The sequence below is a fragment of the Rhea pennata genome, chromosome 5 (genome assembly GCF_028389875.1).
Source record: "Rhea pennata isolate bPtePen1 chromosome 5, bPtePen1.pri, whole genome shotgun sequence".
In the NCBI taxonomy this organism is placed as follows: domain Eukaryota; kingdom Metazoa; phylum Chordata; class Aves; order Rheiformes; family Rheidae; genus Rhea; species Rhea pennata.
In genome coordinates, this window is record NC_084667.1 from 34,475,494 (window position 1) to 34,497,510 (window position 22,017).

General features: G+C 37.8%; 1 protein-coding gene across 1 annotated transcript in view; it reads left to right on the forward strand.

Annotated features, from left to right (window-relative positions):
- The first annotated feature begins 4,213 nt into the window (after positions 1-4,213).
- Positions 4,214-22,017, forward strand: part of TRIM66 (tripartite motif containing 66) — a 48,576-nt gene continuing 30,772 nt past the window's right edge. The window contains exons 1-3 of the mRNA XM_062577348.1: positions 4,214-4,433; positions 14,551-14,654; positions 18,939-19,086. Coding sequence (XP_062433332.1) covers positions 4,214-4,433; positions 14,551-14,654; positions 18,939-19,086 — 472 coding nt within the window. The remainder of the gene's footprint in view (positions 4,434-14,550; positions 14,655-18,938; positions 19,087-22,017) is intronic.

Sequence of the window (22,017 nt, forward strand, 5' to 3'; positions counted from 1 at the left end):
TTTTGGTACTGGAACAGCTATGCATGAAGCCTCAAGAGCAACTGAGTTATGGCTAATACTTGATGGCTTAATTCTTGTTCCTAATTTGCTCCCTTTAATTGCCTTTTTTAATTAAACATTTTTTTTATACTTAGATGTTACTGCTCTGGTTTTGGTAACAATGTGATGATTAAAGCGTGAACAAAGTTAATGAAAAAAGATGAGTATTCTTCAATAACTATAGCACAGGACAACAATTGGAAATGCCAGGATGTGACTCCAGCTGCATGCAGGAAAAAGCCACAGTATTCTAAAAGAGATGGGATTGTTACTTAAGTCTTTCAGTATGATCTGCAAACAGTATACAAATAAGGAATTGTACCAAAAAAGGTGAGGCAGAACTGAATGAATCATAGACTGATAGACTGGTAAGGTTGGAAGGGACCTCTGGAGATCATCTAGTCCAACCCTCAGCATAGCCGATACAGGGATTGAACCCGCGACCTTGGCATTGGCAGCACCATGCTCTAACCAACTGAGTATGGAAGCATCTTTCAAAAGCTAACTTAGCACTAAAGTGTAATTATGCTTTTAATTATTCATTTAAGTGAGAGCAGGCCTATAAATACTGTACAAGGATTAACAATTACAGCTGGACAGGAGGAAAAGTACTGCCTGTGTGAACAGCGTATTGGTGAGTGCACGCCGCTAGGGATGGGCTAGGCTAGCTTCGGTGGTTTGCATGGTTTTTCTAATGTAGCTGAGCCGTGTCTGCTCGCTGACCTGCACTGTTCCATGCCTGCAGCGAGCCGAGCCAGACCAACTCCTTCCTCCTCTGCTGCTGCTGTCATGCCAGCTCCACAGAACTGGAGGGAGAAACCTTACTTTGGTGACAGACCTGAACTGCTTAGAAAGCTCTCTGAGGAGCAGCTCCGCCAACGCCCAGCCGCAGGGCAGCGCTGGACGTGGCGCCGAGCCCCCTCGCCGCGCCAACGGCCGCCGCCTCGCGACAGCTCGGGGCAGCCCCTTCCGCCGGCGCGTGCAGCCCGCCCGCCGCGCCGGCCGCACGTCACTCATCCTGGGGCCCCGCCCCGCCAGGCGGCGCGGCGCGGCGCGGCGGCCGTTGGGCGCGAGGGGGCCTCGTGGCGCGGCGCGGTGGCCGTTGCGGCGGCGGTTGGGCGCGCGCCCCGCCCGCTCGCTGTGAGGGGGCCGTTTCTCCGGACAAAGCACCGGCAGGGAGGGTTCCCGGAGAGCGGGAGCGCTGAGTAAAAACTAGAGAATTGCCTTTACTGCCAACTCTAATTATTCAGCCAGTTTACTCAGTTGAGTTGATGGTTTTGTTTAAAATAGTTGAGTGTTTTGCACTGGGCTCCTGGTTTTGATTTAACAATTGTTGAAGAAAAATGATACAGGATTTTACTTTGTTGCTGAGTTTTCTTTATTTTCTCTCATTTGTATTGAATGCGCTGAAACAACTGTTTTTGAGATTGTTCAGGTGAATTGTTCAGATTGGAATTCAGTGATACCTTCCTACTTAATTAACAACTTGTGACGTTTGTGTTTTACAGTGCCTTAAGTGCAAAGTCTAGTAAGAAAAGCCAAGGATGACTGTCAACACCACCTTTATCTTTCCTTCTGGGAGGAGAAAATGCCCAGTAAAGGATTTTGGTATTTTGGTGATCTGCAAAATGAGAGAGCAGGAGCAGGGAAGCTAAAAAGAACGAAGACCAATTAACTTTAAATGTGAAACGTTTTCCTTTTGGATATTTATCTGATATGTTTTGGTAAATAGGGATAGTTTTATGACTTCAAGTAGAGTAAAAACTTTTGGCAATTGAAGATACTACTAATGAAGCAATTAAAGACAAAACTACTAGAAATAATGTTACAACACTTTAAAATGCTGCAACATGCCTCTTGTAGCAACATCCAAGCTTCATGGAAGGAAAAAAATACAAACCATCTGATTAAATATGAGCAAAAGGAGGAACACAGAAAATTAGGCTTACATAAAGATTTTAGTCTTAAAATACAGAAATACAATTATGAATATTTCCTTTATGAACTTCCTTTGTTTTAAATTAATTAATGCTTTAATAGAAGTTCCAAGCCTGTAATATCCAGATGCTTCTCTTTCATCAGTGTTGAGGCTGCTGATGCCTTATGGTGGCCCTGACTGTTCTTCCAGTCTTGAGGGGACACTCTGAAATACGGTGTCTTCTCTGTTCCCACATTCGGGCTGATAAGGCAACTGCTTGGTACTTATTTTCCTGTTCCATTTATACCTCTTTGCCTGTCAGTTGCCTCCCCAGTTCTCCCCATCTTTATCTATTTCCTTTCCCATATCCTGCCTCATGACCCTCACCTCGCATCTCTAAATGCAGCTGAGTTTATATTCCTCGTAATTGCTGCTGCTGGACTTGTTGTTTCCCATCAGTGTAGCCAAGTCACGGGTAATGTAGCCATGTTTGCATACCTGGCTCAGCAGGAAACTTTAATGTTTTTCTCTCACTTGTTCTCTACTCCCCCTAAAAGCTTGTATAAAGTTATGCACAAAAGCATAAATTAAAAGGTAGGGTAACCCACTTTTGCATGTTTAGCCACTGATTTGGCACTTATGATGATAGAGCATTTTCCAATATTAGGCTTTGTGTTTGCACAAATTCTCTGTGCATTGATGCTTTGGTGCTGGGCTGTGGTTTCTCTGTCTGAACAACATCTTAGTTTAAGACCTCAGCTTCCTATTGCACAAAGTGTATGTTTTTATAGGTGCTGATTTGTCATTTGTCATCTTAACTGTAGTTGCAAGAAATAAAGGAGACAAAGCAGGATGAGAAGCCACGCTGCCCAAAGGACATTTGCCTATGGAATATAGTTAATGAAGATGCTCTATAAAAAGTGAGCTCATACAATAAGGACTATTATAGTTATACCACAGGTGTAATTGTCACAGCTCATTTTAAAAAAGATCTCTAATTTTGAAATTACAATAAGCTGAGCTTTAGTGGTAGGTTTGAATTTGTCTGATATGTTGATTCAGTAAAGTTGGTGGATGTCTACTTTCATTTGTTTCTAGAAGTGAGTCTTGAGCTTAAAAAGCGATATAGACTGAAACAATTGGTCCATTTTTTTAAAAAAATGCAAGACTGGTTTTGACTTTGAGACATTCATCATTTTCTTTCATCACAGAAGACTTGATTACTAACCATTTCCACTAGATCCTGCCCTGAGACAGAATCTCTCAAGAGAATATATGTTCCTATGACTAGAGCTGGTTTTTGTTCTGTGTGAGGGGAAATCTAAAGAGAATATCCGCACTGTATGTTCTACTGGTAGCAAGGCCACAATGCCAAGGTGATGGGAAGCTACTGAGGAGGCTCCAAACCTGGGAGCTTCTGTCAGCTGGAAGGCTGGTTCTAGGGGAGACAGGATTATATTTGCTTTTTCTCCCCTGATGCTCCTCCACAAAGAAAAGGAAATTGAACTGCAGCCTGCAAAAGTTTCCTTTTGCAGGCTATGTCTGATAGACAACTCTGAAAATTTCAAAATTAAGGGTGGAACATGAGCCACAAAATAGCGAGTTTACCTTGGGGAGCTCAGGCAGCAAGAGAAACACAACTGAGCTTGTAGAAAGTTTAGATTTAATCTGTTTTGATCTGTGGTCATCTTGACAGGTGAAGCTTGATTACTATGAACTGCATTTTGTTAATTTCCACAAAGGTTAGCAGAAAAGTTTTAGCTTTATCAAGGCAGCTTTCTAACAGGCATTGCTGAAATGATGGTGGCATGATCAGTTATGCTTATTATTTGTTTAACTGAAAATTGCAAAACATGAGATTATAAAAGCAGTAGGAAAATAATCATCTTTATTGCACAGTTTGAATGCTTTTAGCAGGAAGTGAACAGCATGTGACAATTCAGCCTGGTAACAACTTTGTAAATAGATCCATAGAAAAGATTACTTCAGTTTTTACAGAAGTTACAAGCACTATAGAGATAGTGGGATCATGGTTTGTAAACCTTAAACCACACTTTCCTGCACAACAATCTGCAAAGATTTTTTTGTTTTTTGTTTTGAGTTTTTTTTTTTTAAGTGAGTATGTGATTTTTTCAGCTGCAAGGAGCTTCCTCTTTCTTCAAAAGGATTAAAATGTTATTTTTGAGAATGCACATCCTACAGTTACCTGGTAGTTTGCACTTGAGTGAACGTGTTTTGTAAAGTGGAAGGGCTGTCATGAGCCATTTTGTGACACTTCAGGTTCTTGATGTCAAACTTCAGACAACAGAAATGGAGACCCTGGATCTGCTGAGGAACTGTTTGGTGTGCAGATGGGACCTGCAGAGGAGAAACCCCAGAATGCTACCTTGTCTTCATTCCTTCTGTAAGGACTGTCTTCCATATTTGATTCAAGGATATAGCTATGTTCCCGCTGAGTATGAAGTTATGTATGAAGGTAATACTTGAGAATCTCCTTTTTGCTTATGTTCTTTGTAATGCAGTATTATAATAACAGAAGGGCTGAGAAGCTTTTTTTTTTTTTTTTTTTTTAAAAAGCATACTTCTTTAAAACAGTAATTTCTATCCAACAGTAACTTTTTGAATATAAATGATGCAATTAGGTAATGTTTTAATTTTTCCAGAGTGGGCTTGATTTCAATCTATTTTGAACAAGTGTAGCATTATGAATATTTGCTTTGTTTTTATGAATAAATATACAAGGTAGTTACTAGGCTACATCTTTGTCCAATATTTTGGATATGTTGGAACTTTCTGAGGTACTGGTTCTGGTAACAGATTGCTTTACTTGTCCTTCTCTTCCCCATGCCCCAGCCTACCCCCTCCCCACCAACACTGCAGCAAGCACTGGCATAAAAACTTCTGGTTCTTTGCTCCTAACAGCGGTCACAATAATTGTTACTTTAACATGTATATTGTAGGGCATTGAAACTCTCTTGCACTTTTGTTATATCTCATTGTAAAACTGGTCTTGCTCAATCTGAACTCTCAAGACTCTAGGATATATTGTAACTCACTTTCACAAGCTGAGTAAAGCTAGTGACAGAGAAACATTTCACAGCTGTGGCTTTTGGAAATCCTGAACTTACACAAGTTTTAGTAATGTTAAGAGAAAATAGATAACCTTTTGGAACAAGACAAGACTTAAATCACAAATACAGTCATCTTATTTCATTTCATTTTAACTGAATGATCGAATATTGTCACAGGGAAGCATTCTAGATTCATTACTGACTTACAATAAGACTAACGGCATGAAGACTACTTATATTTTCACAGGGTTTGACACTGAGATGAATAAGAGACATAATTATTTGTTCCATAGCAGATTTTAGAAGCATGTAGGAAGAGAAGATACCTTCCCTGAGGTGGTGATGATTTGAATTGACTAGATAACCAAAGCCAGGCAAGTTCAGGTTTGAGAATCAATGAAAACAATTCCAGGAGAGGCTGCTGAAAGGCTAGCAGAAAACAAGAGAGAAAAGAAAAGGGTATAAATGTGAGAGGAGAAAAGCTATTCATGCAGAGGGTGTTAGGAGACAAAGAGAACAAATTTTTAAATGTCCAATCATCGTGGACTTAAAGTCTGAGGGACCTATTTCATAATTGCTGTTCAAAACACCCACTACATTACTACTTATGTATTCTCATTTGGCCTCTAAACCATAACCCTCTCCTGCTTGTTTCTGCTTGTCAAGATGAAAGTCAATGTATATCCCTTGAAGTGCAACTAGATGTTCTTGTGACTTGCTAGAGAAGTAAAATATTAGATGTTTCTAAACGCTCCTGAAAGTGGATCAGGGATTACTTATCTATAGCAAATTGGAACAAAGGTTAGTTTCTCTCTGTATTGCTGAAGTTTTTTTTTTCCTATTCTTATATAGATTGGGTTCTTTTATGGTGTAGAGCCACACTGGAGAACTAACAGAGGAAAAGTAATGAACAGTGACCCAGTAAATGAAGTGAGACACCAGGTGCAAATACTCAGTTAATATATGAGCAACAAGAGTGGCAAAGACAACACATCTGTGTCTCTTATTTAAACTGGTGATAGAAACTGCAGCCAGCATAGGTCAGCTAGGATAAAATCTCTGAAATAATCTGATGGTAAGATCCTAAGCATTGCTTATCTGCACTGATTGCTGAGTTTTGGCTGCTACTATGTCAACTGAATTTTCAGGGTTATCTTTCAGCATGATTATATATTTATGCTAATAATAAACTGTAAATGCAAACAGTGCCAAGCCACTACAGCTGAGGAAACATATAATATTGCCTGCTACAAGAATGCATTCCTTGTCAATTATGAATCCTCTAGACAAAATATATGAATGGAAAAAGTGAATGCATTTCCAAGTGAAGTCAATCTGAAGTTTGCTGCAAGAGTACATTTTATCTGTGTTTCAATATACTGTACTCTAAGGAGTATTAACTAAAATTAAGCTGTTTTCTAGTTTATTGTTGTTATATTAAGACTATGGAGAAGATGGAAGTAAATGTCCCTGGTATTTAGTATTTGACTGATGATGGACATCTGCTTTTAAACCTGTATCTCAGTCTTCTTGTTTAAGACAAATCATTAATGAAAGCTCTAAGATAGCCTGAGCTCTTATGGAAAAGCTGCAGATACATTAGAACTTACTAAAAGCTGTGAGAAGTTGCACTGTTTGGTAATAATTCACCAATTTTACAAAATTACAATGTTACATAACTCAGAGTTTGGTGATAATTTAAATGAGCTTAAGACAATGCAAGTTTGGCTCCTACAGGTGTTACTAATGTGAAGGGGACTTTGAGACCACTGGTTTGGAGTTCACTGCCAGTAATTTGATACTTAGTCTCTGTGTTGCAGTCTAATGTTGCTTTCCATTTTTTTTTTTACTTTTAAATAAAACAAAATCCTCTACAGGTCTGCATGGGGTATGTTTCTAGTCTGTTTAGTGCATGGGAAAGAATAGTGTTTTTTTTTTCCGTTTGTTTGTCTTTTTTAAGAGACTGAGGAAGAGGTCAAATTTCCCAGGTCTCCAGAGATGAAAATTTTCCAGATGAAGACTTTCCCAGGAACCTACATGTGTTCTGCCTGTATGAATTCCCATTTACAGTACAAAGCACAAACATACAAAATTGGTTTTTTGCGTGCTGCCTTGGATCTGATGGTATTCACTGCTCTGAATACCTTCAGAAAATTTCCATTCTTTTTCTAGTGCTTATGCTTCTTTTCTGCATTGGGGGTGGATACCAAAATAAATTGGCCTTTATCATATCATCTGCAAATCTTTTTTAGATGTTTGATTTAAATTGTTTAAGCATATTAAATATCACTAATATGATAATTTAGAAAATAGCTGAGTTAAGAGTAGCAGAGGCTTATATTTTTACAAGATTGTCTGATCTTGAGAGTTAAGCTGTTTAGGCTTTTTTCTGTCCATGCTTAAGTTGTATTAGTTTTGCATGTGTAAGAGTCTGAGATCCCCACTTAAACGCCAAGAAATGTAACAGGCTTATGTATTAGAGAAATGCAAACCAAAGTGATAAAACTAAGTGAAACCACATCATTAAAGAGAGCTCATGCGACTTCAACAGTTGATGTGTCCAGTTGCTGCATTTCATTATTCTCAGCTGTCTATATTCAGCTTTCTTTAGCTTGTAAGGTAGGTGTTACAGACGCCTATGGATTTTCTAGTTGTGAACTGCTTGCTAGCAAGGGACATCCAAAACACATCCAAGCACTGGTCACGCTTGCATTTAATGTGTTCAGAGGGATCTTCAAGGGGTTTTATTTCGTGAAAAAAATTGAGCTCTGTGACTCAAGACTCATTTTCCTTATAGTGTATTGCCATAAGGAGTATGGTGTAGCAGCATAAGGAGGAGGCTCCAGGTGCTGACATGCAATGCTTTATCTTGCACAAAGTTGTATGAAAAAAATAAGAATATTTGCAGATCTTAATCCTGTATTTGGGTTTTCAATAGAGTATAGTTCAGCCTTTTATGTGTTACAGCTGTTGCATCTGCAGGCCTTAAATAGCCATATTTTGATGCGATCACGTAAGGCAAGTGATGCAATGCATCACATTTTTTAATTCTGAAGAGGAAATATCCATTTGCTTTAATTAGATCCAGTTAACACCAAATACGTGTTTTATTTCTGAAAAGGGAAGTAAAAAGCTCATTCCAAACAGTATGTCTACTGTGCATAATGTATATATTTAGTCATCGTAAAATGGATTAAGTTACTTGAAGGGCTTGGTTCTTCTCACTCTGTTTACCTGCCCTATTCAAAAGGCAAGTGAAACAGCTGGGTTTGGTTAAATATATATGAAGATGCAGAGTGGGAGGTTGTCTTCAGAACTGTTCAACTGTCTCCTATAACCTATAATTGGGTCTCCAAGGAAGTGTGAGTTATGCCTGCAGCTTGAGCTCTAGCTAATGCTCACTGAGAATAATTATTCTGATGGTTGTTGGAGGAAAAAGAGCAGAGGAATAGGTGCAACATGTGGACAGCAAAAATAAATGCAATGTGCATGATAGCCCCACTGTTTGTTTTGTTATGCTAATCAATCCTCAGGGTAATAATAGGTTAATTATCTGCATTGATTTATTTTCTGGACAACTAACTTGAGTGCTCTTCCTGTTTAAACCTGACTAGACTGAAAGACCTTGAAACAAAACGGCAAGTTGAGGCTTTTGATGATCAAAAGGGCTTTATACTCCATTTCTGCACACAGTCCAGAGGTTGCAGCTTGTTCCTTCAGAGATGATTGCTGCAAATTATTCACAGCCCTATCACTTACAAGTTAGATTGCTGTAATATAGATGGAGCAAAAACCAAAGGACGGCACAAATCTCAGCTATTTACTTATGCTTCTCTAGAGGAACGCTCTGTACTGGCGTAACTACCTCGACATCCACTTACTATTCCCTAGGTGCAATGCAGCATAGCAACTTTCATTAACAGAAGTGAAAAAGCTATGGGAAGTGAGAAATCTGACCTGTGGGGAATTAGGGCTTGAATGGGATATGCTATTTAGTGGAATTTGGTGGAAGAACCCTATTTTTTGGAAGGTGGATTTCTAATATCCTAGATGTGGGATTGAAGTGTTGAGATTGAGTGCCCATGTCTGGCCATGGGATCTGTTGACTTTGAATTTCCATTTTTCCCTGACCTACTGTCTAGTTACTATTGCTGATGAGAGTGTGAGAGTGGAAATGAACATATGGCTTATGAAAAAGGGCTGCAAACCAGTTCAGGAAAGTACACATCTGTTGCTGAAGTTTTTCAGAGCTCGGAAGCGTGTGTTGGGGTGTGTGTTTGAATGTCTATTGCTTTGTACTGCTGGTGGCTTTTGTGGTGCTGTTCGGGCTCAGTGGGCTGCCAGAGAAGGCTGTTAAGGCAGTAGTAGAGCACTGCAAGAATGTAGTTCTAGGACTATTCCTTCATATCATGCACATGATGAAACTTTCTGGGAATCTGTTCAGTATGTTGTAGTCTTCACAGGTGGTTCAATGCTAGCTGGTAAATCAGATATGTTGAGAATAGCTTAGACATGGTTTATCCTTCACACTGAAACAGGGTTTAAATCCAATGTTAGGATCCTTGCCAGCCTTTCTAAATTCATCATCATCTCTTTATCAAAGAAGCGTGATGTTGTAAATAATGATTTCAACTGATAAGCAGGAGAAAATGAGCTCCTTTTAAAAAAAAAAAAAAAAAAAAAAGTTACAACATCCTCCCTACCACAAAGATTTGCCTACAGAAATAGAGCATGTTGACAGCACTCTTAGCTTTTTCTTATTTCTAGATATTTTTATGATAATGGACCTTATTCAGACAGCATGACTGCAACAAAGCTGAATTTGGGTCCTGATCTCTTAATGTGTAAACTCTGTTTGAATCCTGTAATTCCATGTTGGATTGCTATTTGGATCCAACAATTGCATCACTCTCATACGTGCAAACAGTGATTCTCTAGGGCTTGTGATTACTCATCCCTTCACCCACAGTGCTGTAATAATGATATATCTAAGTGAACTGTCTGTAAAGTATGGGTTCTTAGAACAAATTAGCATCATTATTTAGAGGCAGTGCTGAAACAGAAAGGCCAGAAATATTATAGGGAATGGTCCACAAAGCATACGGTGGGAGTAAATGGCTTTGTAAGAGCTGCTACCTGAATCCAGAAAAGCTTTCTTCTCTTTTTCTGCCCACTTGTTCCAGGTTACTTTGAGGAGTGAGGTAAGACCTAGGCAGAGGGAAGTAGGGTGCTGCTATGGAATTTTTATTTCATCACTTCAGGAAAAATACAGCCAAGGCAACTTAAGAGAGGCCTAAATGAATCTCAAGAGGTGAGGGCAAGAAGGAAGGAAAGAGAAAAATATGCATCTTGCTGTGGTCCAGTACACCTCTCTGCTGTGCTGATTTGTCCGCATTTCTCACTGAAGAAGGGGGAGCAGTCCCATATACTCTGCGGAAAGTGTAGCCGCTTCTATCTGCAGTACGGCAAAGCTTGATTCCAGGGAGCACACGGTGTGTGCAGTTCTGCTTAATAACCATCCACTTTCCAACGCAAGCAACCGTGAACTGTGTAGCTCTCTAAGTGTCTGTTTATCCAGAGGAGAGGTAAGGGGTTTCTAGGAATTTGTACTTCAGTGGTGATTTGTACTCTAAGCGTAAGTGCAGCACAGTGTGTACGTTATATATTGTTGGAGTATCTGCAGCTTGTGGCTATTTGTAAACACGTGTGTAAGGTTTGCATAATTTCAGGATAATTACTTCATAAACTATTCTGCTGTAGTATATTTATTATGCCAAAATATCATGAAATTCTTTGGGGAATTTATATTGAAAAAAGATGGGCATTTCCAGTGAGCACAGATTTTTATTTAATGGAAAAGGAAATAAATGAGAAGCCCAATTAGCTGATCAAGTATGACCTCCAAAGCTACCATATTCAGAAGGAACCTTCTTTCTACAAGATGTAAATATGTCTCCTTGGATCTAGTGAAGTTATCAGTATTAGGACAAGTAAGACTTTCAGTACAGATTGCCATGGTGTTCCTATCCTTTTTCTTTTTCTTTTTCTTTTTTTTTTTTTTTTTTTGTTAGCTATTGCTCTTTTTGTTTTGTGGGGTTTTTCTGTTATTTTGGGTTTTTAACTAAGAGCTAGACATGTCTTATTCATCTCAAGGGCTTTTTAGGTTTGAAATCATTGTAATTCAGTTGCATACATTATTGCATATACCCAATCAAAACTGTATCTTTGATTGTGATAATGAATTTAATACAGTATCCTGACATGTGCATGCATGTAACTCACTGTGTGTGTACTTGGAACAATGTGGATTACAGTAGCATGGCTAGGATCTGAAAACTGGGAAATATTTGCTCCATGGCATCTAGGGCATTGCTTTTAATTAATTGTGCTTCAAGCACTGGAATTAATCAACAATGTCATCTATCTCCAAATCATGATTGTTCTCAACTTAATACTGTTCTATTTCTCAACATATATAAAGAAGCTTCCATGCGTGACAAATTCATAAATGAAATGTTTTCTTAGAGTACTGAAGCTTTCTTTAATAAAAAGACAATAGTACTTGTTGTCAAATTAATGCATTCTTTATGTAATGTATTTTGTTTCACTGGTATGTAACAAACTAGCACCATTCGAAGTTCACATGAACCCATCTGAGGTCATGAGCATTCCATTAGATATCATTCAGTTGGTATAATTTGATTTAACATTTTGTGCGACCTGTGTAGTCTTGGAATGTAATAAAATATGTGATTTCAATATTAACTTTTATCTTATGCAATAGATGTACAGAAGTTGCTCTTGCTATGGCTAAGTACTGGGCACTGCTTCTGTTTCTCAGTAAGCATTTGTTCCCAGAAATTTCTTTTATAAAACTTTGCTCCCCAGTATAGTGTGTAAAAGAAGGAATAACTTAATGTCATGCAGTTCCCACTTCAGAAAGTAATCTGTTGCAATTTTTTTCTTTGGTCAATTTGTGACATCTTATGTAGTTTTGGAGATTTTCTTGTTGTATTAGATCTAGAACTAGCGCTGTTTGGGCAATGCTGTTACAGGAATTAGAAACTGGTTGAAGGTCTTGAAGTGCTAAAGTCAGTGTACAGATTTCCAGCTACTGCAGCAAGAATTAGAGCAGGACCTATGAGACTTACCTGAGAAGTGTTTGCAAAATATATTTTGCTTCCTAGCTTATCAATCAAAATGCATCTATTTCTTTGTTCCTACTGCTATTGTTTTAACAATGATGCTTTGTAAGATGCTCACATGGAAACTGAAACTGTTCCTCATCCTAGGATCTGGTACTACAGTTCACTGGTGCCTGTAGTATGCAGCATTTAAAAGGATTAGGAGGGCACTGTCTTTATAACATCTTGCCTTAGCTACTACAATGCACCTACTGTTTTTACATTTCTGTAGAGAATTGAACTGTTAAGTTACCCACAGGACACACAGAACCATAATTTGGGAAAGATGGGGAGGTTTGTGTGACTAATATAAAGACATTCTCATATAAAGGTGATTAGCTACAGATATTGTAGGTAAACATTTTTTTCAGCTGCAGTCATAGTACTAAAGATGCAAAAGAAAGGATGAGTTTAGAAGACTTGTACAGCTTTCTCCCTTCACGGCATCTTTAGCATCTTAATCAAGTGAAGCCCCTTTGCTCATCTTCTGCATATGTAACTTGAGATTTGTTTAAGCGTGGCTCTGGTGATGGGAGTTACAAAGTATTGCCAGCACTTGCAATCCCTTTCCCCTGGGGTGACTTATAGCTGAGTAGCACAGCCACCTGTGGATACTGGCCTGCTCTTTCTCACAGCTATGTGAACACTCATGGTTATATGAAATGCACAGTTAAGTGGGTGTGAGGTAGACCTTGCTTTGTCACTTGAGCCCCCGAATCACCATCATGTTGTGAATGTGACCCAGGAAAATAATAAACAATACATTTCTCAAAAGCTTTTGCTTTTATTGAATACATAGAGCTTAAAAAGGTCTTAACCTTGTGAAAGCAATTCTTTGTAGTATGTCCTCTTCAAAGAAGATGCTACACAACTCAAAAAAATGTAAGCATTTATGAATGAAAGTGAACGTATGCAGCCTTCTGACTGCAAAGTGCTTTTGTTGAAAGTGGTAACATAGAAAGGGCTTGTGTGTCTCTGTTAAAGCAAAGTACTGTTGTTAAAAGAACAGTAACCCAGTTCTGAAAAATGAGACACATTCAATATTGGGGGTTAGAATGGTGCATCTGGTCAGGAGCTGCAGGAGCCATGTCCCAAGGGCAGATAAAATCAAGCCCTTGGAAAACATGAGCATCTCTGATAACCATGCAGATAATTCCAAGAGTGGTGGATGATTTAAGATTTAATTATTCTACAAGCTATTTTTTTTACATAAAAATAATTTTAGTTAAGGAAAAAAAATGTTGAACAGTGTCAATGCAGTAGAAAACTGTCATTGATCTTTCTTTTAAAAACTTGCTTTAAGTGAGTTTACTTCATTTAGCCATAGAAAATACTGCTTTTAGTTATCATAAACTGATTATTTGGCAAAGTGAGCATAGCACTGAAATCTTGTTCTCAATAAAATGGAAAGGTTTAGATAAAAGGACTTATTAAAGTAAAAAGACTGATATAGTACCATCATCTCTGAAGGACTGGATTCAGGTCTGCAGTAGTTTGAGAATGTGGTCAGAAATGTGTATAGTCCTTTTCCAAAATGCACTGCACCTTTCAGTAAGTGTAAGTAATAAGTCTTAGCCTAAGAAGCCTGAGAATGAAATAGCAGAGATGCAGAAGTGCAGTCATACAGTTATGGACAGCTTCTTCTCAAACTGCAGTGTTAGTTCTCAGCATGGGCAAATACTAGAATTCCTTCCAGTTACATGTAGTAACTAACAAAAGCCAGGTTCTGCCGCCCGGAGTGTTCTTTGCTTCGCTTCATGGCTGTCTTTGGAAAAAGTCTGGTCATGTTTTGCTAGCTCTGTACTTGTAGTAGATGTTTTGCAGTGTCTATTAGAAACTCTTGTTCTGACTTTTTGCTGGCAGCTTAATACTCCTCTTTGACTTCATAGTTGAAACATAGCATACAGCACTAAAACTAGTATCAAGCCATGATATTTTATGCCTGAGTGTACTTCAGATAAAGTTTGTCTGAAAGAACAATAGCTAGTATGCAAAAATACTAGTAGATCCAGAATAAGAAAACTCAACTTAAAATGCAGCTCAGTTTTTGTTAGAGCTGTAAGTACTGATAAATTCATGGGAATTTAGACCAATAAATACTGAAATAAAACCCAGAACCATAGTGTATTTCTAGGAATTGTAATGTTTTGATTTTTTTCCTTACCTGTTTGTTTTACTAGATCTAGCCACAAGTTATTTATGATTTGATGAATAGCTTAGTTTCCTGGACCTAAGTGTGTTGGTGTGATGCATAAAAGCTAGCAATCAGTGAAGTGTGATTTATATCATTTCCTGATTCACATGACTGGTCTCTGCTCTTTTATTTATTTAAATTCAGGTATCCTTTCCTGCCCTGTGTGCAAACAGACCTGCTTTGCAAAAGATGTAGTTGAAAATTTTTTTCTCAAGGACGTTCCCACTAGAAATTCAGCTATGGCAAAGGTAAGTGAAAACCACTAAACTATGTACCTTGTGCATTGCTAAAGCACTGCCAGACAGACACTATTTCATAAACAATCAAACTTCATATTAAACAACATGAGTCTCTTACGTTTTCATTTGCAGAACTGTAGTTACTTTACCCCTAGAAATGGGCATGTTGCCTTCATAGTACTTGTCTTTATTTGAAGATGATGTTTGCCTCCATATTCTTGAAATCAAAAGTATTTTAAATATCATTACTAGTGGCATAGGACTGAATTTGTGTGACTAGCAGTATGCTAGGAAGATGTTGCATCTCTTGGATTCCTCATGATCTCTTTTCTACTCTCAACATGAAGTGAGCATAAACAAAGACTACTGGCTGGATGATGACACCAAGATAATCTGTTTAATCCAGTGGGATATTATGGTTTTCTGGTGACCTCTTTTAATGATGAAGTAATTGCATCACATTTCAGTTTTCAATGGTGGAACAAAGGTGAATTGCAATGCTGAAGGCTACCACTTGGGGCTGTACTGATGTTGTATGTAGAGATGAAGATGAATTTCACTTGCTTTAAGTATCTAATTAACAGGCAGGTCTACTCTCATAGTATTGCTGGGTTTTTTGGGGTTTTTATTTTTTTTTTTTTGAACCCCAGGAGAAACAGAGAAAGGTGTGTACATCTACTCCCTCTGTAGTATAGTATTCTATTTTCTACATGAGTAAGAGATTTTAGAATGTGGTAGAATTGCTGATAACTGAATTTAAATAACTAGAAATATGTTAAAACTAGTCTGTAATTTGCTGACTACTTTATCCAAAGATAAGAATCAAAACTAGAGATTTAGGGCTTCATTTTCTGAACAAGATCACAATTGCTTTTGTGCTTTTGATTCCTAAGAAAACTGGATAACCATATTTGGATATTCAGTTTCAGAGCCTTTGGGCATAAGGGAACGCTTTTTCCAGAATGCAGGACAGAAGACTTATCTTTCCACTCCTCTTCATTCCTGTAGAAGTAACAACACTTTAGAGGTCAGTTCCGTCCCACAGAGAAGGCCTGAGACTGCTTTAAATTGTGACTATGTGACAAACCCAGTGATCTAGTTGCAAAAATACACAGAAGATACATGCCTCTTCACTGTCAGAATAGACAGTTGTCTGTCACAGTCATCTTGTCCACATTCAAAAAGGAAAGAATGCATAACCTAATCCTTGAAGTGCACTGGGGGAATTTGGTAACTGATGTGAGCAAAGTGTGTTGATGGCTTTAGGTATAAGGTGCTTGAAGTGCAATATAGCTTTATGTAAAGCAGAAAAAGTCCTCTTCACATGTATGGTTCAGAGAGAAGAAAAGAATTCATAAGATAGTGCTGCAATGTTTAGAATGCTCTTATTATACTGGGATTTCTTAATTACCGTGACTCACTTCATTTACCTTTCAATGAGAGCTGGTGTGGAAAGAAAATCAAACAAGAATATTTAATATCTTTAGAAACACTAGGTTATTTTTCAAATCTTCTTTTAGAAGAAGGTTTTTCTTAAGAGTCCTAAGAGCAATTCAGTAAAAGCAGAATTCTCCCTTGAGCATAGCAGTACCCTAGAGGGACTGGGGAACCTTCCTAATAGCTTTTGGCTTGCTTTCTTTTTATTGACAATCAAGTCATGAAATAGTAAAGCTTGCTTTCTATCTTAAATATATATATATATATATATATATATATATATATATATATATATTCATCCTCTCTCTTCCTCCTCCCCCCCCCTCCAAAAAGCTAAAGCAACAGTCTTAGAGCAAAGAGAAGCACCAGATCATCCAACAGAGACAAAGCTGAACAGCCATCGTTTTCTTAATTTATCTAATGTGTTCAAATGGGAATCTGTCAAGGCTTGTAACAAAGCATTTGGAAGCAGGATATTTCTCAGTGTATGAGACAGTGAAGCACAAATGATAGAACATGCTATATACTAGCTATAGGAATTCAAAAAATGAGATTCAAAATCTCTTGCTTATTTTCCCATAATTCTGTGAACACTGTGCCCTGCAGCTTAAAAGTAATGTTAGTGCAGTACAGTTCAGCATGAATTCTACCCAGACTGTCTGACAGCCAGTTATGGGTAGACCTGTGAGTAGGTAGTTTTGGTTATTGCAAGGAGGCAGAGCATCTCTGCACTTGTGACGTGTTCCCCAAGCTGGCCCTTCATGATTACCTTTAAATTGGCCATTCCTCTCTATACAACGAGGTTTGCTTCCCAGAATAAATATCCTTACGTTTTGGTTATATAAGCTATTTTGGCTATTTGGTTCAAACTGTTGCATGTATCTTTTGGGAAATATTACTGATAAGCAAATAGCTAAAATACCAGAGTAGCATCACAAATACTTCCCAGCCCAGACTATATAAGACATTTCAAACTTTGCTTTGATGCCTTATTGTCAAGAATTGCTCAATCTCTTTAAAAAAAATATTAGAAATATACCTCTTGAACAGTGAGTTGATAAGGGACCTGTTGTGAAATTCCAGCCTCATTGAAGGAAATGGTAAAATTTGCGTGAATTTCAGTGGAACCAAAATTCTTATTCTTGAGCTGAAGTAAAATCTTTGAACCACACTTGAGTCTCAGAAGTTAGGTAGATACAGATGTTCTATTTAATATTTAAGCTATAATTTTAAACTAGAAAGACAAGTAAAGGAAAAACTGTAATTTTTCTCCCCTCAGGCAATCTAAAGTCATGATCTGAGATGGAGCGAATAGAAAATCTATTACCTTTCCCAAGGTTTGGATCAGGGCCTATGTGCTGAATGCATGCTGTTAGATCCTTCTCTTAGTGCTTTCCGTCAGAATGGTTGGCATGCAATTTTAGCTAAACTGAATTGAAGCTGAGCTGATGCTCAACAGAGAGGACACTGTAGGAAATCATTGTGCTATCTTATATTAGTTGCTTGAGTAGAAGTGATAGTAGTGGTACTCAAGAACTATGCATAGTACAGGAGATACTTTCTAAACTTGTAAGAAATGTTTGAGTGCAATGATAAGCCAGTGACAAAACTTTTTAATGCTGTGATGGTAAAACTATATCACAGTGATCACTCTGGGAAGCTGTATGGTGCTATGTAAGTGAATAAATATTGATATCAATAATTCATACAAGATATTCTATACCTTGTGTAAATCCTTTAAGTGAAGTATCATAGCTATTTTGAAATATCTCTTGACTTTGTCTTGGATAACAAAGAAATCAAATTACTTACCTCATTTAAGAGCTGCTTTACTGATTTCACCTTTAGTGACTGTTCTAGACAATATGGCCTATATAATAAAAGAGAAAAGGGTATTCCTTGAACAATTGAATCAGTACAGATGATAATTAATTAAATGTTCCAGTTCTTCTCATATTCTCATGTCTACATTATCTCTCATCACACTTGAAACCAATATTATAAATTGAGCTCATCTTTGTTGAACTCTGTTAAGGAAAAAACTTAGTTCCTGTTCCTTAAAGAGTGTAGATGTCTGTATTGTTTTCAAAATTACCTTACTATTTGACATGTTTTACTACTTTTTTCTGAAGTTACACTGTGTCACAGTCAGAGTTGTTCATACAATCCTACAGCCAATATACTAAACTAATTTTAAGTAAACAATGTGGATCTAGAGTAGCTCTACTGATTTTTTTTTCCCAATTTAAATTCATATACATGAAAGTAGATGAGGACTCCAGACTATAAATTTTGTAGGTCATTGATAACCTTTAGTGAGCAGAAATGAGTGAATGACACTAAAGCAAGATAAGGTAAAATACTTCTTGATAATGTTGTCATTTTGGAGGAAATGATAGTTAAACTTTTTGACGGCTATCTTTGACTATCCTTTAATGTTTTCTTTATTTTGCAATCCTTGAGGTAGAACATATTTTTATTTAAGAAATGGGTACGCTAATTTGATGTGTTAAAGCCATCAGTAACTACTGCAACACTAATAGCAAAAGTCTAAAAAGTACATCACTCACTTTCAGAAATAACTTTCACCAGACAAAATCCATGGATTTTTCAGCTCAGTAGAAAGTCTTTGTGATTATTTATTCTGATCTCATGTGTAACACAGAACCTAGAATTTTACTGAAGAGTTCCTGCATCATGTCATAATTATGCTTAATTGTACTAGACCATAGAAAGATATGCAATTTGATTTTAACAGCTCAAAATCTTTATTTTATGCTGATCTCTTTAACAATAACAGTGCTCTTAATCACTTGAATGATTATCTTTGTATTTAATCACACTTTTTGTTCTCAGAGTTGCTCCACGTGTAAAGAGAAGAGACCTGCTCACAGTCTCTGTACAAGCTGCAATAAGTGGCTGTGCAGTTCATGTACAGAGGAACACAGACATAGCAAGGAAAGTGGAGACTGCTTCCTGCCTGTGTCCATGAAGGGCTGTTCAGGTACAGAAGACAAGCTTTGAAGTTTTATGTTTCTTCTGACAAGTTATTCAGTTGAAAATGGATCAGTCTCAGGCTCTGTGCCAGAGACACCGTGCTCCATGTGAATCTGACTCAGCAGCATTTGTACACATGAATGAGAGATTATGACATCCACTATAATATTAGGGCCTTGAACTTACCCTCACCACAGTTAATGCTTCATATTATCTGACACATTTTGGATACATGAGTTTCACAGAGGTACAGTGTCTTCCCTGTGCCTTTTCAGTCAGCAGAGTGTCAGGTTAGGTTTTGGTAGGCTTCCATGGCAATAGGTCTTGCCCTTTCAGTGTTTCTGTCCCTTTATGGATACTCACTTTCAGGAAACCACCAAAGCAATCCCTGTGCTTGCAGGCAGGATGGGAGAGGGAGGATCACAGAGAGGAAAAGACTGTGACTGCTGTAAGGATGTTCCTTTCCTAAGCCTGGAGTGAACCCTGTTCCCAAGTGCAACCAGTGTATTACTGTCAGAAATCACAGCTGGAGCCTGCTGACAAATGCAGGCCTCGTTGCTCTAAAATAATGATCCACAGAGGAGGATGATCATCTGCTGCTATTGTTCATTATTTTTGTTGATCATATGCTGGAGGTTGGCTGGAGTGTATGCTACTCTAAATTTACATGTGATATTTGTAATCTAAAGTAAGAGTTTTGCAATTTATACAATGTTTTTAAGTTTACATTTTGCTCATGTGTGAAATTATTTGTGCTAGAGCTTGTGCTGTACTATCATTCTTTATAAGGAAGATGAAAGACGGAACGAGAAATAAACGTAGATACAGCCAACTGATTATAATAGGGTTTTGTTATGGTTTTAGGATTTTGCATATAGAAACCTCTACTTTATTTTTTGCCGAGTTCTCTTAAATCCTGAATGTTCCTATAAAATATAGTTTGAGGCACTTCACATGAGACATGATATGCACTTGCCAAATAAAGTAAAAACAGGAAAATAAGTCTGTAAGAATAAAAAAAAAAAAAAAAAAAAAAACACAGGTGACAGATGTAAATGTTTTCTGGCTCTTTTCTGGAGAAAACATAAACTGAAACACCCCCACATATGCCCTGATTGGATGGATAGTGTTTGTCATCTTGAGTTGATAGCACGATAAGGACTGTGGTTTCAAGGTTCTAGCTGTTTATAATTTCATTTCATTCTGAGTAAGCTCATTCTTGTTGACTAATAATGCTAGGAAAATCTGCCTGTGGCTTAGTTGTGCTATTGTTTGCTATATAAGTAAAAAGATGAAAATTCAGTTTTATACTAAAATACTTTATCATCTATTTAATCTTAAGTACTCTGTTGAAGCAAAGAGTAATGAATACAGAGGTTAGTAGTGTGTATGGACTAGTTAATTTAAAACATGATTGGGAATGTAAAATAGCTCCTTGGGATATTTCAAAGAAAGAAAAAGCTAGGACATATTACAACAGTCTGAGATTTTTTTTTTTTTTTTTTTCCTGGAAGTTAGGCTTCTTACGTTTTCAGGTTCAGTAGCCTTCAGTGTCTATATGGTGCTTCTGAACTACATCTACCTTCTCTTTAAGGTCTTGCACCTGTTTAGAGAGACGCTATTCTGTCACTCCTGTATCTTTTAAACACTTTAACTTTTGCCATTTTCTTTGTAAGAAACAGACTTTCCTCACCTGCAAACTAAGATTCACTGGATCTGAAAGGAAGTAAAGTAGAACTGCCACCCTGTCCCCCTAGCCAATCCTGTCCTGACATTTGAACAATTTTGATAAACCTGGTGTTCCTTGAGGGGGAGAGCTAAAGGAACATGGCTTCCCATGGAAACCTCCCTTTCTGCTTATTCCTTTGCAATAGCTGTCACCTGTGCAATGCTTCTGATCTTGCCTATCCTGCCATGCAGTATCTGCAGGTCTCCGCACCTGTCCTTCCCGGGAGCCTTTACCTCATGAACCTCTTGCCCTGTGCTTCCTTCCAAGGCTTGCAGGACCCAGGCCATGCAGCTGAACAAATGAGCTGGCTACTTGGCAGTGCCCCTGGCCTCTTGAGGTCATGCTGCAGAACAGTGTGCCAAATTCATGTGACTCTTAAGATTTCTATCCTCAAGTCAAATTTGTGTTCTGAAGATAATGGGTGAGGGTGAAACAGGGCAGGACTGCACTGGGACAGAAAAAGGTAGATCCCAGAAGAGTTTTCTCAGGAAAAAATTTAAGAGGAGCCTGATCTCCCCCTTGCCATGGACTCATCTTTTGGAAGTCTGAAGTAAAGATCCATAAGAAGCAATGCTGCTCTCAGGGTTTTCATTTGAGGGCTTCTCTGCATTGGAAATTCCATTACTGGTTGAAAATAGCTTTATTTTACTCACTTTCACAACATTCTGTGAGGGCACTAGAAATGCCTAGTAGCTGGTGGGGTTTTGGCTGAGTTAGTCTTTGCTTCAGATATGTGCACTGGGAATAGAAATGGTCTCTGTCACAGTTTAGCTAAGAACGTTCACTGAACTCTTACATTGAAAAATAGGACATTATTTGTTGGTATAAAAACAAATTAGTAGAAAGCAAGTGCCAGACATCACTGAGTTAATTATTTTTTTTTCTTCCTAGTATTTATATATTGTTCAGTTGCTCCAGTATATTCTTTTACTACTTATAGAGGTACTCTCTAATTCGAGTTCTAACTTAGGAGTGACAGGCTAATGCAGTTGATCATGAATGTGAACTGTGTGAACTACTGATGCTGAGATGTGGTTTGCAGAAGAGCCCATATACAGCAACATCATCTTTTTCACAGCCACTGTGTTTTCCTGATAGTTTAGAGAGGAGAAGAACCAAAAAATAAATAAATAAAAAAAAAATCCTGGATCTGTGGCCAATAGGTGTGAAAACTTTAAAGTCTGCTTGTAGAATGAATGTGGTAAATAG